The sequence below is a fragment of the Tubulanus polymorphus genome, chromosome 4, assembly GCF_964204645.1.
Source record: "Tubulanus polymorphus chromosome 4, tnTubPoly1.2, whole genome shotgun sequence".
Lineage (NCBI taxonomy): Eukaryota > Metazoa > Nemertea > Palaeonemertea > Tubulaniformes > Tubulanidae > Tubulanus > Tubulanus polymorphus.
In genome coordinates this window covers 11951592-11974102 of record NC_134028.1, presented here as the reverse complement: position 1 = coordinate 11974102, position 22511 = coordinate 11951592, and the positions used below count along the sequence as shown (strand labels likewise).

At 35.1% G+C, this 22511-nt stretch overlaps 1 protein-coding gene across 5 annotated transcripts in view; it reads left to right on the top strand.

Annotated features, from left to right (window-relative positions):
• LOC141903821 (katanin-interacting protein-like) overlaps positions 1-18725 on the top strand; it is a 382582-nt gene extending 363857 nt beyond the window's left edge. For all 5 annotated transcript variants that reach the window (XM_074792155.1, XM_074792154.1, XM_074792152.1 and 2 more), the window contains 3 exons: positions 8947-9095; positions 10294-10394; positions 17296-18725. In XM_074792155.1, coding sequence (XP_074648256.1) covers positions 8947-9095; positions 10294-10394; positions 17296-17357 — 312 coding nt within the window. In that variant the 3' untranslated portion in view covers positions 17358-18725. The remainder of the gene's footprint in view (positions 1-8946; positions 9096-10293; positions 10395-17295) is intronic.
• The last annotated feature ends 3786 nt before the right edge of the window (positions 18726-22511 follow it).

The following is a 22511-nucleotide window of genomic DNA, read 5'->3' as shown; positions in this document are numbered from 1 at the left end:
TTAAAAGCACTGTCGAGCCGTAAACATCGACAAATCGACGTGTGTCACTACATCGTCGTTCCGGGAATCAGCTGCGAGTTTCTCCTCATTCTGAGAATCAAATCGAGTACAAATTAATTTATTACTACCAGTGATTTGGCTGCGGGCGTCAAGCAGTTAATTTAGCAATACCTATTTTTCTTTACCAAATTTACCGTGTTTTTACTAAGATTAATCATAAGTGTACCGGGGAGTCGTAGGCCTAAACTAAACACGCCGAAGAGATTATAGCGGAGAAAAGCTGTTATGTCGACAAGGTATCAAAATTAAAGAATATATTACTTTATTCGGCCGCGGGCCTCCATATCAATACCATCAATACTCTATATTTCCTACAGTACATACCGATCATTGTCAAATCCACAAGGTATTTACTAAATACAAGTATAAAACACACTCCTATCCGTATGCTGGACTCACACTTGACATTCGGAGTAAGCGTTCGCTGTGGGGGAAAGGAGATCGTTCGCTGTGTCGCTTGAAGTGTTTATCGAGTTTTACGCAACCTTAAAGCTTTAGTATGGTGGCGGATAAGATAACAAAACACGAATATGCAAATGAGGGCGACATTACGACAAAACGACATAACTAAAATAACGCGAGAAAACAATGATTTTGATTTTGTCGCCCGCGACAATTCATTATTTTGGTTTTATCACCCACGACAATTCATTACTTAGGTTTTATCGCCAGCGACAATGCATTATTTTGGTTTTGTCGCCCGCGACAATTCTTCTTTTTGGTTTTGTCACCCGCGACAATTCATTATTTTGGTTTTATATTTTGTTTTTGTCGCCCGCAACAATTTTCTTTTTTGGTTTTGTCGCCCGCGTCAATTCAATATTTTGGTTTTATCGCCCGCGACAATTCAATATTTTGGTTTTATCGTCCGCGATAATTCATTATTTTGGTTTTATCGCCCGCGACAATTCATTATTTTGGTTTTGTCGCCCGAGACAATTCATTATTTTAGTTTTATTGCCCGCGACAATTCATTATTTTGCTTTTGTCGCCCGCGACAATTCACCATTTTGGTTTTGTCGCCTGGACAATTCACCATTTTGGTTTTGTCGCCCGCGACAATTCATTATTTTGGTTTTGTCGCCCCGACAATTCTTTTTTTGGTTTTGTCGCCCGCGACAATTCATTAGTTTGGTTTTGTCGCCCGCGACAATTCAATATTTTGGTTTTATCGCCCTCGACAATTCATTACTTTGGTTTTATCGCCAGCGACAATTCATTATTTTGGTTTTGTCGCCCGCGACAATTCTTGTTTTTGGTTTTGACGCCCGCGACAATTCATTATTTTGGTTTTATACTTTGTTTTTGTCGCCCGCGACAATTTTTTTTTTGGTTTTGTCGCCCGCAACAATTCAATATTTTGGTTTTGTCGCCCAGGACAATTCATTATTCAATTCATATATATGCTGATGACGACCAGTTGTATAAGGTTGTTAATCCCAACAACATCGAGCAAGTGTATGAAGCTCTGTGAATAAACTTAAGGCTAATGGTGATAAAACTGACTTTGCTGTACTGGCGTCCCCTCAAGCTCACAAGAAATAACCGAGTGATATTGTTTTGCAAATTGATGATGATGAGATCCTACCTAGTAAAGTAATTAATAATCTAGGGGTGTTGTGTTGACCAGGACATGTCAGATCATATCAATAATGTGTGCTGCAAAGCAAATTATCATCTTTATTGCATTAGCAAAATTCGTCACCTTCTGGATGACCAATCGTGTAAAAATGCTGTCAACTCTTAAGTGGTTTCCAGGCTAGACTATGCAAACTCTCTGTTGGCTGGTACATCTGCGTCTAATTTTAAAAAACTGCAACTTGTAATGAATAATGCTGCCCGCCTAATTGCTAGGGCTAGAAAAAATGACCATATTACTCCTATTTTACGTGATTTGCACTGGCTGCCCATTTTAGATAGAGTAAATTTTAAAATGTTATTAATTGTCAATAAATGTCTTAATGGTACTGCTCCAGTGTACTTGCAGAGTCTTTTAACTCGGTATGTTCCAAGTCGACCTCTTAGATCTAGCAATGACCCAACAATTTTAGTTAAACTTAATAACAGTCGTGTTGCTGGACGTAAAGCTTTTACTTTCATGGCACCAACTTTATGGAATGTCTTCCCACAGGAAATTCGTGAAAGTCCAACTGTCTCATGTTTTAAATCACGTTTAAAAACTTTTTATTTTAGAAACCTGTACAATTAGTGTTTTAATCTGCTTCCGTCTTATAAGTTTTGATAATGTGAAGTGCAATGATTATGTTTTATAGAAATGCGCTTTATAAGTAAATAAATTATTATTATTATTATTATTATTATTATTATTATAACTGATGAACAACCACCTGATTTTGATTAAACTAACATTGATAATGATGATGAAACAGCATATAATTCTAATTTAGCAGATAGTGGTTCTAAAGTTCCATCAACAGACGAGTTTCATAGAAGAACTAAATCGAGAATAAATCCTGAGAATGATAATCCAGATTCAGTAAAACAAAATTTAGAATATAATGAATATATTTATCATTTCAAACCTATATTTGAAAAATCTGGATATAATATAAATGATAGAGGTGCCAGATATTTAGTTAGAGAATTAAAATTTTCAGATGGTAAATATTATTATCATTTGAAAGATGATAATTATATTAATATCACTTAAAGAAATCAAAATGAAATATTAGCAGAATCAACTTTGAGTAATTTAGAACCATCTAGAATTAAAAGAATAAGTAATAGTAATGAAATAGAAAATGTTACCGACACAGAAATAAATCAAAATAAAAGAGTATTTAAACAAAAGTTAATGAATTATTTGAAACAATCAGATTTAAAATATAATTTAGAATTACAGAAAGAATAAATTAAATTATTATTCAAATCACATGATTATAATATTAATAGATTTAAAGTTATTTTTAAAGATTTGTTGATAAAACTAAATTCTGAAATATCATTGAAAGATAGAATAGAATTATTATTTTAAGTTAGAAGGTATCACAATTTTTTCAATTCTAACAGCTGTAACTATGATATTTACAACAATAGGTTTACCTATATCAAATTCATTAAAATCTACACCTACTCCCAATAAACCGGATAAACCCACAAGTCATAATTCTATACAAGATAAAGTTAAAGATGATTATAAAAGAATTAGCAAAATATCTATGGGAATGTTTTGTTTTAAAATCTGCTGGAAATATTATTAACATTGCTGCTGAACATATTATTTTATTTTTATTTTTGCTATTATTTCGGATTAGGAAACATGATAAAAAACAAATAATTAATTTTTTTTCTTAAATAAATGAGTGGGAGTTAAATAAATCCTTCTAAGAATTCTAGAATATCTAATGCAATTAAAGCAGAAAGATCTCATCATATAATTACTCATAATCCTTCTAATATTAATCCTGATGAAACTTTATAATTGAAACTTTATAATGTTAGAATTCTTCGATTAACACAAAATACTTTTTATGTTCCAAATAGCATTCATTTATCAGCTGATATAAAAGTAACTGGTAATAATAATAATTATGTAGTAGATAATGTTGGAAGATATTTAATTAAAAAATCAATTATAAAGATTGGACCAGAAGCCGTTTTTTCATTAGATGATTATAATTCATTTACGCATTATAAAGATTTATGGTTAACAAAAGAAAATAGAAATAATATGATATTTCAAGGCATCCAATCAGAAAACCAAAATAAATTATGATCTGAAGCTAATAATGCAGTGGTAACTAAGGACGTAGATAATTTAATAAACGAGATTTATGGAAGCAAATATAAAATTCCGTTAGACTTTGAATTGATAAATAATAATGCGCCTTTATATAAATATGCAATACAAGAAGATATTATATTCGAAATAACATTTGCTCCTGTTAATGAAATTGTATTATCTAGCGTTGTTAAAGATATGGGTTATAAATTATTGAATATATGTTTGGAATATGATACAGTAACTGATGAAAATATTGCTAACACAATTCAAACTAAATACAATCAAGGATTTTCATTATTATATGATTATATTGATAAATTTAAAACTGTAACTATTAATGCAAATGATGAAATTTAATGAGAATATCCCAAGAAGATCTGTTAAAGGTATATTAATATTTTCTACCATTGCAACATATTCTAATGGTGCAATAAAAGTTGATAATTATTATAATCCTGAAATATCAAAAGTAGAAATAACAATTGAAGGTATAGCAAATGAAATATTTTGCCAAGGAATGAGAATTATAGATCAATGGGTAGAAATTAAAAAAACATTTTATGAATGAAAAAAATAAATTAACTGAAGATTGTAATATTAATCAAATTGATTATTATACTGGCAATAAATATGCATTATGATTAGATTTTAGAACGACAGAGGATAACTTGGTTCTGGGAAGAAATTACAAAATACAAACGATGGTATTCAAACAATTATTTATGAAAAAGAAAAAAGGAGGTTTAAATTATAAATGCATATTTATATTATATCTGACGCACAATTAAATATTATAAATTCTCAATCAAATAGTGTTATGTATAAGAATTTTAATTTTAAATATAGCTGTACAGCAATAACGGCTTTTCTGCACATCCTTGTTCGTATTCTTGATCTTGTCTGGATAATGTGTCGACCACGATCGCGTGTGCGCGATGCAGCCAAACCATGCCATGAAAATGAAGGGAATTTAGATTCCTGTTCAACCGTCAACACGGTATTATATAAGGACGGTCGACAAACAGTCAATTAGGCCTACTTTGAAACCATGGATGACTGGACCAGATAGTTATTTGACTCTGGAAAATCGACTGTTAGGCCTATAAGTATTTATGTATTTCAAAAAAGCATTTGATAAGGTACAACATCAGCGATTACTAAACAAGCAATTTGGAAACGGTATCAATGATGGGTCGTTTAAATGGTTCAGCAGATTTCTCTGAACAAAAACAGGTGGCTGAAATCAAAGGAACTCATCTTGGAATAAATCGGTCTAACTAGTGGAGTCACACTAGGTAGTATCCTAAGTCGTCTTCTCTTCACTATCCTGATAGATGATATACAGAGTAATCAAAAATGAGCTGGACAGAGTATATTTCCAAAACTATCTAAACAAGCAGTGTTCTGTTCATGGTCAGAAAGTTGGGCTGAAAGGCATGATATGGATATTGGATACAAAGAAAACCCAGGTTCAGATTATACCTTTGTGTTCAAATGAGAATATTATTTTGTTGGAATTAAGATTACTTATTTTAACAAAGACTATCTAGTTCAAAAGTTTGCTCTTTGGAACGAAAAACGCTTCGAACAATATATCTGTTCGAACAAAAAACATAATGTTCCGAAGAAAATCTTATTCGAATAAAAACAATTCTGTTTCATTGAACAATACGCTTTTCTTTCGAACGAAAACTTTTCTTCGTTCTGACCAAAAAACTTTGTTTGAATAGACAGCTATGTTATTGTTGAAATGAAAACTTTTTGTACCGACAAAATTGTTGTTGAGCGGAACCAACTTCGTTCAAACGAATGTTGAAAACAATTGTGTTCGATTTAACAATATACATTTACTTAATACTTTATGGTCGGACGAAAAACTTTTTACATACTTCTTCGAACAAAAAACTTAATGTTCCGACAAGAAAATTTTGTCCGAATGGGAACGTTTCTGTCCGATTGAACAATTGTCTGAACAAAAAACCTTTCATTTGGACAAAAAAAGGTTGTTCGAACAACGAATACAACTTGGTTCGATCGAAAAAATATTTATTCCGACGAAAAAACTTTTCGAGCGAAAGGTCTTTTGAACGAAAAAAAAGATCTTTCTATGGCTCCGCAGTAACTTAAGTCATTAGGAATTAATGAAATACCAGTTTCATTAATGATGAAAAAACTCAAATGAAAAGTCCGGTTTATAAAGCTGTCGGCTCAAACAAAATTTTCGAAAAATCTTTACTTATGCCAATAAAATATCGTTGATAAGACCATACAAAGAAATACCCTCGTTTCTCAAGAAAGTCAAATGCCGCCAACGTCAAAAAGTCCCTAATAAAAATTAAAAACACAAATGCGCTCGCCCGCCTCGGCAAAGCATCAATCGTCTTTTTTTATAAAAATTAAACCCCACTCGCCCGCATAGCTTTATAGCATACGGCAGTGGTTTTTTCTGCTGGCGTTTATATGCTCATCCTCCACGTACTGGTCATCCACATTTACGATGACAAAAACAGCGCCAGGTTCGTTTCCTTTTACTTCATTTCAAGGAAGCGTGAAAATAGCAAAAATGATTGTTTCAGTTTCGATTAAATGAGTCGATGGAGCCTGATTTTATATAAAAAAGTTCCCTCCTGCGTCTGTTCTATAAATGTCAGGTTGAGCTTTTTATTTCAACTTTTTTATTTAAAAAAAGTAATAAAAATAAAATTCGCCCGCCTTCGTCACTTTCCAGAAAAAAATCTGATGAGAAACTAGGGTATTTCTTTGTGTGGCCTAATTGTGATTGATCATTGCAAGTCAGAACCAGTTAGTCACACTACATGCATTTTAATAAATCTGATTCCTCCTTTACAGTGAACTTAGCTTTAACCTAGTAGAGGCTACTAGTATAGCCTATGTAGACCTATGTATATGCGTAAGCGTATGCGTAACAGTCAGACAGATTGGTCTAAGGCCTATTGATATAATAGATCATTTAAAAGATAAAATTAATGCAATTGAAACTAATGATAATAATATAACAGATTTGAAAACATTTGAAAATAGTTTTAATATAATTTATATTTAGAATAATTATTGTAAAACTATTTATAAATCTATGTACTAAACGTACGAGTAAGAATTCTTACTTTCTTGGATTCTTGGATTCTAACTTTCTTACTTGCTTGGATTCTTACTCGTACGTCTAGTACATAGATATATAAATAGTTTCTATAATATTTTTAAATTTTATTTTATGAATTTATATTCATAGGGAAATTGTAGTCTCAATAATAATTTGGAACCTTTATTATTTTTTATTTTATTCATATAATCATCATGTAATTCAGTAGGTATAATTTGATTTTCTTCCAGAGATTGTTGCATAGATCTTCTATCTTTGTTATAAAATAAAACTAAAAATCTAATGTTTTCTCTAAAATCTTTAACAATTGAATTATATTTTTGATTTAAAACCGATGTTGTTATCCAAAAATGTCTCCCAGAGAAAGCTACATAACATAATTCACTTTCTCTAACTTTTGAACCATGTAAATTAGCACAATCATCTATGATAAATAATGTATTTGTTCCTTTATAAATATCTAATGCAATTTTTATACAATTATCTAATTTTTTTTACTGTTTTAGGATTTAATATAATAAATCTTTTATTTTTAAAAACTAAATATCTATTATACGTTTCATTCATTTCATAAGTAGGACAGAATAATATTATATTATCAAAATGATTTTTATAGGTTAAATTTTTTCTTACCACGTAATGTTTTTGTTTTTAATACTTTTTCTATTTTATATTCTATTTCATCTGGGTTTGGTACAATTGACAATTATTGTTCATAAAATTAACCTTATATTTCTTCATCTTTTAGATCTAACTTATAAACGAAAGGTTTAGTTTATATTATTTTTTTAATCTTAAATATTTCTTCTGTAAAATTTGGGGTATAACCTTTATAAAATGTTTTTCTATATTTATAAATTCTAACATGTTGTCCAATTTTAAATTTAGGTTCTCCAAAATCACGTGTTACAAATGCTCCATATAAATTATTCCAAACAACTTCTGAATTATCTTCTTATCAGCTTGTATAGGTTTCATACCAATACTTGAATGTTTAGAATTATTATAACCTTTCACTAAATCATCTAATACATCGATATATTTATATGTTTCATTAGCAGTAAAATATTTCCACATTCTAGTTTTCAATGTTTAATTAAACCTTTCTATGATAGATGCTTTTTTATCTGAGTGTGTTGACAAATACTCTACATCGTTATCAGATAATAGTTTTTTAAAATGTTTATTATAAAATTCTTTACCTTCATCAAATTGTATCTTACCTGGGGAAGCTTCTTTAAATATCATTTTGAATGTATTAGTAACTTCTATACCAGTTTTATTTATGATTGGAATTGACCATGCGTATCTACTGAATATATCTATAACATTTAATATCCAAAAATATCCTTTATTGTATTCTTCTAAGTTCTTCATGTATATTAAATCTGTTGAATGTATGAAACCATAACTTTCCTTGTTAGATAATTTTTATCCATTAGCCCATTTTTAGAATTTCTCTCTTGTTGAAAAAATACATTTTGTTCATAAAATACATTTTTCAGTATGAAATATATTTTCATGTGATGAAGAATATATTTTCTGATTATGAAATATTTTTTGAAAAATATATTTTGATCATGAAATACATTTTTCACTGAAAAATGTGTTTTTCCATTTGATGAATAATATATTTTCTGGTCATATGATATAATTTGAAAAATACATTTTGATCATGAAATACTTTTTCCACTGAAAAATGTAGTTTCGTTTGATATATAATATATTATCTGGTCATTAAATATAAATTGAAAAATACATTTGTATCAAGAAATACATTTCTTACTGAAAAATATTTTTTCATGTGGAAAATGATTTTTTTTTACAGAAAAATGTATTTTTACACATGAAATACATACAACTTTTTAAGGGTGCACAAAACATTGGAGGTTTTCATTTAGAGTGATTAAATATTAAATGGACAACAGATCACTGCTTTGCTGCTGTAATCACGTCTTGTGTCAAAATTATTGCAAAACTGCATCCACACAGTTAAATTGATCTAAATTGCTCTTTTTAGTTGTATGTTGATGATTTATTGGTCTACAATGGTACCTTAGATAGGGTGAATCCATTTGCCCAGGGCACTCTGCCTACTGCATATGTATCTCAAGGGTATCATACCATACTGTTCACTTCCAACCAAGAAATTCAACAAAATGATAACAGGTAAGATTCTTTTAAAGAGAATATCATTACAGCCTGCTATTCTCTTCAAGTTGTCTCAGGCATACCCCTAAAGTTGATACAATTATGGAATAACAGATATGGGCTATGTTTTTTTCGTTGAACCATTGATTTGACCATCACATAAAAATGGATTATTTATGTTTGGTCTCTACAGTCCAAATCAGCTGCAATACCTTTTCTACATAACGACCTCATTGCAAATTCATTCATAGTAATAGGACATCAGTAGAGTGATCGACAAAATCGTAACAAAAGTTTCTAACACCTTGCAAAGAAAAGGGAGAAATTTTGATATTCATTGAAAAGCATTGGTCTATACCGGGGTAAGATATTAGAAAATTGACAGGAAAATGTGACAGTGTGTCTGTGTGTGCTTGGTGTGACTTAACATCAATCTTGAAATGAAGTCATAAATTTATAAATCATATACATATGCGCCAAAATCTATTTGGGTAACACCTGAAAAATATCTGACCAATCAGGTTCCATTTATAAACAGAGGCGTATGGGCCTTGAAGCTTCAGTTATGATATTTTGATATAACAAGGTGACATCACCATTATTGCGAAAAATGATTTTTGCATTAGGAACCAAAAGTTTTCGAACCAGTGTATTTTATCCGTATAGCGAAATTTTAGCTAGACATTACCGAATATTAACATGTGAGAAAACAAAACGGACTATTCAATAAACTAAGCTTATGAAAAATCATTTTAGTAAATAAACTGTGAAGACAATTTGTATTCAATGTCTTTTTAGTAAATAACTCTATGACTAACCCTACTTCATTCAATTATTTTCCCGGCACTGACTACACTGCTGAAAATGGGCCCGACCCAAGCACAGCAATTCTTTTTTAATTTGAAATATCATTTTTTGAAAATATGAAATGTCACTCTCTTAACAAATGTCTGAGTAATGAAAATAAAGTTGTCGTAAAATAATTTTTTGGCTAAAAGAAAGCTAATAAAGGGTATTAGTTTAGTACGAGTGATGATGACAGCGAGGTCGTGACTGCTCTTAAAAGCACGTCTCTTGATCCATAATACACGAAGTTCTCAAATAACGTATCAAGATATTGTAGGCCCTGCACTTACTTAGGCAATATCTAGCTCTGAACCAGTCATCTGTGCACAATAATATATCAATGTATGCTTATTTTTGGTTAACATTCTAGTAAACAAGACCTCCAAGATGTTCAGATGACAAACGATAAGAAGGTGGTAGCTCACTTCATGGATTTTGGTTCTTCTCAACCTAAAAAAGCAATTGATCAATGTAAGTATGCCCGCTGGTTATTAGCAGAAGCAGTGTATTCTAGTTATATAATGCAGGTGCCGATTCATAGCATGTTCTGACTGAGACAATTTGCCCTATGCTTTTGTGGATCAAACTATCATAGGTTGGGATCACCAGATATCAATTCAGTAAAAACTTTGAATCACTAGTTACATGCCTTTGTAGGTTCCTTTAATTATCGAGAACGTAATTTGTTTCATGAATAATTATGATGAAACTTGGACCACGGCTACATGTATTAAGAACAATGAATAAGTATAGTTTAGCTGCCTGTCCATTCTGACATATACTCAGGTATGCATTTATGCTATTCTTGTCTTAATGGTTACATATAGTGCCACCAAGTGCTTAAAGTACTTTAAGAATGATTCTATGAGGATTATACGATGAATAAGCCGCCTTCAGTAATCCCGGTTTGAGGGTAGCACAACTTATGAAAAAATGCTTGATTATGGTGGCTGATAAGGGCCATAAAGATGTCTTGACAAAAATAAATTCTTATATCCCAAATGGACCATGCTATCCAGAGTCAGCTATTTATAGAATAACTAATGATATATTGTCCGTTATAATATGTGTCTTATATAGCGCTAAATCCAGCCAGGCTGCTCAGAGCGCTTTACATTTTTCGATATTATTACCCCGGCAAATTTTATACTCTTACATGTATCAGTCATCTCTCCCTGGGGAGAAGTAACATCAAGCTGCTAACAAACGCTCAGGAGTCATCTATCAGGCCAGGTACCCATTTACTCCTGGGTGGAGAGAGGCAATGAGGATAAGTGTCTTGCCCGAGGACACTACGGCAATGTACAGGGTTCAAACCCACCACCTGGCTTCCCAGAGTCGAACGCTCTAACCGCTCGGCCACACCGCTCCAGTTGTGATGATGGCAATATCGTATTGATGGTATAACCTAATTTATAGGCGGCCCTTGATACCATTGATCATAAAATTCATCAAGGTCAACTTAAATCTTTGTATGGTTTTGGTGACAATTACAGTCCTTGTCAGTTCCTATATTAAAAATTGTACTCAGACAGCAATTGTAGAGGGGGAAATTCGGCTTCTAACCCATGGTATACCTCAAGGATCTGTTTCAGGTCCGATTTTGTTTACTTTATATGTTCAGCCTATTGGCAATTTAGTCAAAATATATAAGTTTTTCAACTGAATTTCATTTATACGCTGATGACGACCAAGTGTATAAAGTCGTATAAGAGTCTCGCTGATGTAATTTCAGCTTCCATTACACTATCCGAGCATGTTCAGGTGTTGTCTATTGGATTACAAGTAATGAATTAAAAGCTAGCAGTAATAAAACTGAAATTGTAATACTAATTGGTTCATCATATGTCACAATGATTTACCCAGTTTACCCAGTGATTTATACATTACCATAACTTCTGTTAAGAATCTAGGTGTAATTTTGGATGAACATTTGTCTCTATCAAAGCATGTTAACAATATTTTTCATGTGCTAACTAACATCTGTATTGCATTGGTAAAATACGAAGTCTGTTAGATGATGCAGCGTGTAAAGCAGCCATTGTTTCTTTGGTCATTAGCAGACTTGATTATGCTAATTTGTTGTACCTTAACTTCAAAGGGAAACCTTTTAACTTAACTTCTGAATACCGGTCTACTTAAGAATTATCTAAGGAATCTTCTGTGGCAACCATTTTTCCAATGCACAAGATCGCACTTACTGTTATATTCCCTTTTGTATTTCCATCAACACTACTATAGCTTTATTCCTTTTTTGCACAATAGGCTTCTGGAATCTTTTTTCCACTTCTCTTACTTGCCAACACATTATGAAATTCTTATTTCCTTCAGCAAAAGTTTCCTCATATTATTTGCAAAAAATAACAAATCAACATTTCACAATGATATTCAAAGAATAAAATCAATATAGATACTTTCAATAAATACCTGCAGAATCAATAACATGTCCAATATATGCAGGCCAGCCGTCAGTGGTTTCATCTCTTTGTTCCTGCTACTCGATCCGGTCACATGATTTCTGGTTAATCACATATTTGGATGCTTTGATGGACTCAAGTTCGTCCTCTTTCCATTGAACAAGTACGGAATTAGGAGCCATAGTCAGAATGAATACTCTCCCGATCTCTACCATGCAGGGGGTCGCCAAGTCCTAGGTGTAGGGACAGGTCGTACGTTAATTTCTGAATCTGCTCCTGATGAGACAGTGTTTCTATTTTCAATCGAATTACCATTCACACCCATTGTCAATCCCTCATCCTCCACATGCTCTTCATCATCTGGCTCTTCCTGATCAGGTGATATCCTGTCATTGACACCCGAAATATCCGCACGAGTCACATTCTCAAAATTTGCAACCTCCCCAGGAGGAACAACCTCTGGAGTCGACATCATTGGTGGCTCCAATATCATTGACATCGCCAAAAGTAACATCGGATACAACAGGAACTGTGGATGTAACAGGAACCATCACCCAGTCCTCATCCTCTGACTCTGTGGGTTCTTCATTCTGTGGATTCTCTTGAAGTTATTTACAGATGGTTTATCGTCATTTTCCTGTCGATTCGGTTCATCTTTCCTGTTGACGATTTTTACCTGATGACACTCTCTTAAAGGAGCTGCCAATGGCAATAACTTGTTACGATGAAGGATCCGACTTTTACCCATGCCATCCAACCGGGCTAATTTGAAGACAGGTCCATCTGCCTAAACTTTATCCAGGACTTCATAGGGTTTGGATTCCCACTTATCAGCCAGTTTATGCCGTTCCTTGAATCCCTCTTTCTTTTTCGGGAATATTTCAGATATTTCTGGTGTCGGTTTTCATTTTATTAGTTTTCCCGACAGACTTCGGCTCTACGCATGAGTATTTTGTATCTATTTTCACGTTTCCGGTCAGCCATTAAAGAAGTCCGAGTCGACAGAAATTGAGTTGTTGCTGTTTTTGCTCTTTTTCTGTTTTAGTTGTCCGTGAGCGACATTCTTCATCAATGCTACATCACCAATTTCGAGTTCCACACCTTTCGATTTCTGGTCGTATAACAACTTGCGACGATCGGTGGTCCGAAGATGCTCCTACACAACCTTCCAAGCAAAATCCAGCTGCTGTTCCAGACGCTTGACGTACTGGGTAGTTGAGACTGGAGTATCATCAGGACTCCATCCGTAGTAGCGGTCAATGGGCAATTGGGCCTCCGGCCAAACATCAAGTAAAATGGATCAAACTCTGTGGATGCGTGTGGTGTACAATTATGCATATAAACCAATGGTCCTATATATTCGTTCCAGCAATGTTTCTTTTCTGGGGGCAGAGTTGCAAGAGTATGTATCAACGTTTGATTAAATCGTTCCACTACTCTGTTTCCTGCTGGATGGTCAGGTGTAGTTTCGCGATTTTTGCCTCACGGTTAATTGACGTAATTCCTTGATTACACGACTCAAATCCTCGGGCAGTTGACTGAGCAATTTCGTTCTTGGTGGGTGCGGCAACTGCAAATTTGGTGAAATGGTCCGTCATAGCCAATATTTTCTGGTATCCCCACGATTTCTCAGCGTCAGGTAATCTATACACAATACTTACAATACTCTATACACAATACTCTATACACAAAAGGGTAGGATGTTTGAATATTCTTTAGAGGTGGCCAGTTGTCCTGGATTTGCTGCTTTGGAAAGAATGCATAGTTTGCATCCCTTCAAATAATTCTCCACATCCATACGCATCCCTGGCCAATAGCATCTCTGTGCCAACAGGGCTAATGTTCGGTCTCTGCCTTGATGACCCAGCTCATCGTGAAGTTTCTGCAGAACCTAACCAATCTGCAACTGCGTTACCCCCAAATTAAAATTACGGCTCACAACACTCTGATGGTTGCCTTGGACGAAATTTTCGCTTAGAAACGATTCAATTAATGATCCACCTGACAACAGGATCCTCATCCTGCAATGTTTTATATCAACAGCTGCCATACCGCTGGATGTCCATCCCTGTTTACGATCAGAATTATTCACGCACACCGCAGAAAGCACTTCAGTTGTCATACGATTCAGAGGGCTCCGTGACAGTGCATCTGCATCTCCCATTCTACATCCACTTTGATACTCCAGTTCGATAATTTAAACGAGAGCGCCTGTAACCAGCGATGCTCTGTGGCGTCAAGCTTGGCCAACTTAAGCACGTACGTTAATGGGTTCGAATCCGTTTTCACCAAACACTTTCTGCCATGGAGGTAATCATGAAACTTCGCGGTTACCGCCCATTTCATTGCGAGAAATTCCAATTTGTGAGCCGTATATTTCCTCTACGAAGCACTTAGTCCGCAACTGGCATTCAATATCACACGTCGTATTCCATCAGCATCAGATTGAGCACTGTGCCCAAACCAGACTGTGCAGTGTCAGGGTGGAGCTCAAACGGGTGTGAAAAATTCACAAAGCCCAACACCGGGGCCGATGTTAACGCTTCTTTCAACCTTGAGAACAACGTTTCTTCTCGTTCACCCCATTAAATAACCGCATTCCGTTCAGCAGTTTTCCTCTTTCCCTTCGTGTTGGTTATTCCGGTAAGAAGTTTCATGAGTGGAGCCGCAATACTTGCGTACCCTTTAATGAATCGTCGATTATATCCTGAAAACCCCAAAAATCTTTGAACATCCGCCATGGATTGAGGAACAGTCCAATCCTTGATGGCAGATCATTTTGAAGGTTCAGGTTCAATACCTTTTTCGGACACTTGTGACCCAGACATATTACAATCTCAAAAACTCACATTTAGAGGGTTTCAGTTTTGATCCCGCAAATCAACCATTATTAGGGTTTTCTGCACTTAACAGAAAACCCAATTGGAGTTTTGTTGATTAGGGATATATGCAGTGGACGGAAAACTCCCTTGGCTACAATATGTACATGTAAAACTTGCCTCGACAAACCAGGGCTTCATATAGATAGGGATTGAAAAGTACCACACTTGATTATTGTGCCTTAAAGTTGACTAATTAGTTTTGTTATAGCATTATTCAAAGAGTACTGTGCATGAGAAGATCAAATATTGAGAACTTTGCATGTATGAACTGCACTAAAGTGATTCGTGGTTCGAAACGATGCATGCCCACCTCAAGACCTCAACAATGTGTAAAAAATTTTATTTGCTTTATTTCTTTATTTAATTTTATTCCAGAATAAAAAGCACATGAAGCATAATATCTTGAATATATGTATATTTTAGCAAAAAAACTGGCAAAACACAGGTACTATGGACCTTCAGCAAAACGTTCTAAAATATATTTTAAAGATTTATTCAATGAATTATTGGGTTTCCAGAAAGAGAACACATATAAGTATGATATTATATTCAATTCACAACTAAACAATTTTTTCGTGTGAAATATTATATTTGATGAAGCATGACTAGTTTACTGTTATTTGCCCATAATGATGTTCCTAGCTCGGAGAAATGTCTAGAAAAGGGTAGAAGGCAAAGGGTTAAAAACGGGTAAATTACCAAAACAAAATTTGATATTATCAGTTTCTTAATCTAAATTTTGATCTGTTTTCAGAATATTTGAGCTTGATATTTCTAAGTGACCTCAAAACTTTAGGGGACCCCATATTGAAAATATTCATCGTTTATTTTTTATAAAAAGATCTTATGTGGCAATTTCAGTAATAGTCAATAAATTATGTTTTGTCACCTTTTGGGATGATTGGATAGAGCATTGGATATAATCTTAAACCTATAGGAAAATACTGCGACAAACGCTTGCTTGTGGTGATCAGGAAGAAAATGAGCTGGTAGGCCTAGAATAAGAACTGTTCATTTGGCTTCCTGGATATTTTTGGGGGAAATACAAACAATTGCAAAAACACAGCCGATATCAAATTTTGTGTCATGCTTCCTAGAGCAGTTGGAGTTTTCTGGTCATTTTCAAACCCAATCTTACAACATGCGAGTGAAAGCTATCAAAATGAATACAATTATAATTGTTCATTCGTCTAGATGCTAGAAAGGTAAACCGCCTTGTTTGTGGCGAACAACTTGTTCTCACCACAAGAAGGAACCGCATTCAATTGCGAAGTTAGCTCATGACAGGTTCTATGATTTAAGTGATTTTCAAGGTCATTGGTTTTCATCGTAAATAAGCAAGATATTGCGGTCGGTCTGATGATGATGTCGTCGTCCTTTGCTTAAGCATTACAACTGAAAGTGAAACTGTCCTGCCTCATATCTCCTGAAGTAAAAACTCAATTAATATATTTTGGCCAAACAATCGAATATCGTGTGTTCTTAAATGCCTGAAGGTCCTCGTTCCCGTTATGTTATGAAATATCCTGAAAACCCCTAAATGTAGGTTTTTTGCAGAACGTTTTTTTTGTCTGTTATGATTTTAAACAGACATTTTGAAAGAACAAGAATTTTGAAATGTCTGTTCTTCCAGAATTCGCCATTCAAAAGTTGACCATCTGGGAGTAGGTACAGACAGCAGATTGACAGCTGCTTATGTTGAAAGATGTGGTTTAGTATGTATCATTGGATTAAAGTAATCAATAGAAAATTAGATGAAGTATACTTATGATCCTCCCCAGGCAGGGATTCGAACCTGAGAGCATCGCTACTATCAGCAACGGCACGAACCCCTGCCACTGCCACCGGTACACGCGTAGCTCTGCCTCATTAAAACTAAGCACCTATCAGATTGCTCGTTGTATAATCGCTGAGGTAAATTCCATAAGAACTATAAATGGGAAAACCCAAGCTGAAATCAACCGGGATATCTGATTGGCTTATAATGACATCATGGTTCAAATCCCCTCCGGTGGAGGATGACTTATCGTGCCCTGAGGAAGTATCGTTATATTCTTTTTCATCTGCTTTCAGCTCTTCGACCAACTACAAGTGTTACTCGAGCCACTTCAAATGGACAACAACTTGGAAAATAAAATTTAGCTGCTCACTCAATCGGCATGCTGATGTGCAGGATTTAGTTGGACAAAAGCGGAGTGTGGTTAGAACCAGATAGTGAAAGTTTATATATTTGATAATAGTCTAATAACCGAGGGTTATGCGATTCCCACCTAAATTGGTTTTAGTCATGACCCTTCAATCCAGTACAAAATTCTTTGCCTGCTCGGGGTATATCAAATGAGATGATATTAATGATGCAGTACTTCATACTGTATTACAATAGGTAGGGAACTATGTATAATGCCACCGGATATGGATCAGGGGTGGATCCAGGCTGAGCGAAAGGGGGGTGTTCTCATATTACAAAGCACTTTATTACTCGTGAAAGACGCCCCATAGGCGCGATGCTCATGCAGGGAGGTCAGGGGGTCCTCCCTATGATATTCTAAAAAATTATGTTTCCTTCTATGCAATCTTAAGAAGTACTGTGCTCTTCCGTCATAGATGTGGGGTGATTTTCAAATGGGCACTTGGTGAGAAAAGGGGGTTCGGATTCCCCTTTTGGATCCGCCCCTGGATTAATGCATAACCTCAACGGGGTTTATGTACATCCAGGACAGATGTACATAGTGCAATACCATCCTTCGGTCATGCGTACATGTACGTCCGTCCAAAACATTTTTGACGCGTTTCTCAGCCATCAAAGATAGTGTACGTGTTCAGGGCATGGACCCATGGGTTGGTATCGTAGGAAAACCTGATACTATGTCTTGGGCTGCCACCACAAGTGAATTATTTTTGTTGCATTGTTCTCACTAACCATTTAAAATAATTTCATGAATCTTGATGTTCTTGTTCGGGGCACGGCCCTAAGGTTGCTATTGCAGGAATTTGTGATGACATATCAGTTCAGTTGTGAGAGTTCACTTTTTGTCACATATTTCTCCTTTAAAGGTGATTTCATGAAATATGGTACACTTGTTTTGGTCATGGTCCCATAAGTTGCTTCTTAACGAATATTTGGTTGGATGTCCGTAGCTAATTAGCTGCCACCACGATACACCAAGAAAAAAAAAAGGGAACGAAATATTGAGCTCTAACCATTCAAGATAATTTCATGAAACTTTGTCCACTCGTTTAGGGTATGGTCACATTAGTTGCTTTCAAGGAAATTGTGAATAGTTTTATCATTAATATGGCTTATAGCATTACCAGAAAACTTTTGAACGTAGAGTAGGGGTGTTGAGACCCTCTTAAACCCCTGTCGGATCTGCCCCTACGATGTCCAAAGTGCAAGGTGTTGGTCTCAGTATGATGCAGTTACATTTTGAATAGTATGTGGCCTGAATTGGGTCAATTATTTAATGTCTTCGTTGCATGTGTCTAATAAATGTAAGTTAATTATTAAACTCCAGCAATGGCGTACTTTCTGGTTTTGAAATGAATTCCTATGAATCAAAAATTGTTTGATACGAAAACGAAAGGGGTGCTTCTAAAGTACGAAACTACAAAATTACGAAATATGGAACGAAATTACGAAATGCTATAGTACGAAACGAAATGCTAAACTACGAAACGAAATGAGCATTCTTTTGCTGGTCCTGTTAAAGTATGAAATGAAATACGAAACGAAATTGTAATTTTTTCACTTCAGTAGTGGACGCGTTTAGCAATCAGGTTCGAATCCCTACCGGGGGATAATGATCTGTGCATGCCTATATACAACTTGAAGGAACCGATAAATAAATTACGGGTAACAGAACGACTAAAAAAAGATGCCTTGTTTCGTAAATGTTGACCCGACCGGCTGCCTATCTGCCCTGTACATAACTTTTTTAAACCGCGATCTGGCATATAAAAACAGACCCGGCAGCCGGCATAGAAATAAACAGATCAAAACTTTTTATTGGAATTTACAAAATTACCTTTGTCAGCGATATGAAGTTGGCATTGAGCCAATTCATGTAAAATCACGGTACGTTTTTTTTTATGTGAGCATTTGTTTCATTGGTTCTCGGCTTAAACGACGTATAATCGATGCGATTGAAGACATGGCGAACCTCCGTCGATGACATGGTCAATATTGTTAAAATTCTACGAAAAACTGTTTTTGGCGGGAAAATTCCTAGCTCTCGCGTATAAAATTGCAATGACCTCGATTGGGAGGCGTTGTCTCTACGAGCGAATGTGATTGGCTGTTTTTGGGATATACGGGGAATTCCGGCGCTACCGTACTAGAATAATTATGGGAAAGCCATAGAATGGCGAACGTGGACTAGGCGCCGTATACGTGCGAATTTCAAATGCTCATTGCTGGTGAGAATGTAATTATTATCCGCCATAGGTATTGTTTCATTTTAATACCCGGTGATTGTTTTGATTGACATTGAAGTGTAAGCGAACGTTCACACACGAGGCCTCCACGTGCGCGCGGAGTGCCATAGACTGTTGCACACAAACACACGCTCGTACAGTACACACTACTATAGTGATACTGTAACGCTGCTTGCTGGCGCGTTTGACATTTCATCAACAGAAGAGCGCTGTGTTTTCTGTTTGATAGAGTTTGTGATAAATTGTAATTTCTTGTGACCTGAAAATACTAAGCAGCAAACTATAAGTATAGGTCGAGGTCTGAATATTGTAGTGGTAAATTCCAGGATTTAAAACGATCTAAAACGCTGATTTACTGCACCGCTATTTTAGCTTCCGCGGCCATACATTCAGCCACCCTCTGATATGTGACCTCATATGAATTTTATCTGAATATTTTTTCATATTATGAAAAATATTCCTTTGAAAATATAATATAGTTTCCATGCCGCGCCTACCTGTACCCTACGAAATTTTGGATGTGGACCTAAACAAATGTATATCTTTAGTCTTATTTGACTACAAAATAATCCTTTGAAAGATTTAATACAATATTTAAACTTTTAGAACTTTGAAGTCACAAATTAAAAAGATTTTTCAAGCAATGCCCTTACCCCAAACAACCTCTAGCTTTCAAGGTAAACCACACTTTGCCCATGGGCAATTTATTTGCCTTAGGCTTCAATACTGGTTTCCTGGATACCCTCACTTTGAATACGTTCATCAGGTCACGGTTCCTTAAAGCGAATCATCGACGTTGTTTGATCCACGATGGAGGAAATGAAATAGCGATCACACATAACGGATTCGATGTATATTTATCATATTCACTTTGGGACCGTCTCAAAATGTCAATAGGCACCTTCCAGTTTAAGAACATATATTCTTGACTACTTTCATCAAAGATCATTTACATGTACCGCCAAAATTTTGACAGTCCCTTGGCGTTATGAGCTTTGACTATAGTATGGTCGTGTTTGAAATATCATCTTTTCATAGTATTTCGTATCGTACTTTAGCACTACCCGTTAAAAAACATCATTTCTTATTTTCGTTTCGCATTTCGTAGTTTTGTAATTTCTTAGTTTCGTAATTTCGTTTCATATTTCGTAAATTCGTCGTTTCGTACTTTAGCATGACCCAAACGAAAGAACATTTCCAGTTACTTTAGGAAACTAGGGAGTTTCAATTAATTTTGAAGATGTACCATCAGCTTACTCTCTCAATGACAAATAATTACCAGGATATAGGATATATGACTATAACAGCCAGGAACGATGCCTTTAAACTCAGTCGACCTTATTGATCTTTAAATCGGTTCATAACGGATGCTGTTAATCGATCGTTCGAGTTTCTGACGTGTGGGGACCAGAAGAGCTGCTATTCACAGATTCTTTGACACACTTCCCAGCGCCACACCTGCAAGAAGGACAACCTCACACCTTAGACCTCGGTTCAATCCTAGAGAAATAAATGAATCATAAGAGATATTTATCAGAATATCAACACACCATTTATTTACTACCGATAGCTATGGCGGCTTAATATACAACCAAAATTCACCGTTTATAATTGTTTACTAGACTTATAAAGCACCATTCTCTTAATAGTTTCACTCTACCTACAAATGTAGCACACACAGACTAATATAGGTCAGCCATATTGATCTTCAAAGAATAACTATGATTTATACCTTTATACACCATCCTACGCGTTCTAACCGAGCTGCATGTTGATAATAACGTTAAGTTAATAATGTAAATAATAGCAATACGCTTACCTAGAGAAATAAATGAATCATAAGAGATATTTATCAGAATATCAACACACCATTTATTTACTACCGATAGCTATGGCGGCTTAATATACAACAAAATTAACCGCCAAAAGTAGTACTAAGTGGCCTGGTTGCAGCACTGTATGGCAAGCAATTAAATACAAAAACCGGGAGTCGAATAATGTGCCAAATACTTGCCTACCACATTCTCCCCCTAGTTAAAAAATATCGCCCCGATATCAGATCAGCTTAATCTAGCTAAACCTACACGTACGGAATATAAGCACATGAGCTAAAACCTTTAAATGTCAAGAGCCACAATCATTGAACTTTAAACAAGATTCTTACTCAAACAAATTAATCAAAATCAATACAACTGAACTCTCCTCCCTTACGAAGGAAAGAAAATCTTACCCCAGATCCAATGATTCGCATCAGTAATTGACAATGAAACTACAAAAATTGGCCACTGACTTATTGAAAGAAATAGCAGAACTGATGTTAGCTTATTGTACAATCAATACTCTTTCGATTTTCTCGGTTTTCATCTCTCGGCATTTCAGCAGAATTTTCTTGGTCAAATCCTTTATTTTGGTCAATTTTTAATGTATAAGACAGCTACAGAATCAGTGAAATATAACCAGAAGTCGCTCTAAAGTAATATGAAAAAAGTTTACTGAATTCTGTTACTTTGATACTGTGAGATCAGGTGCATGGTTCAGATGTGACACTGTTACCGCATTAACAAAACTCACTGGAGTCACTGGGCGGAAACGCCTCCGAATGAAATACTTTTGCACCACTGACAACTTCAACAACTTGATGACCTTTTAGCATAATGTGACTACGCCGGTGACTACGCCCCTGCCTGCGGTCTCTTATCGGACTTCCGGCGCTGCAGTAACGCCTTGACCTTCCTAACTGCAGCATCCTGTGTCATTTCCCATCTGAGAGAGCACGTTCATACCAACTAGAACTGGTATCTTCCGGTGATACTCAGTATCAGCGACAACGAAAGAAAACATTGGAACAACCTCTT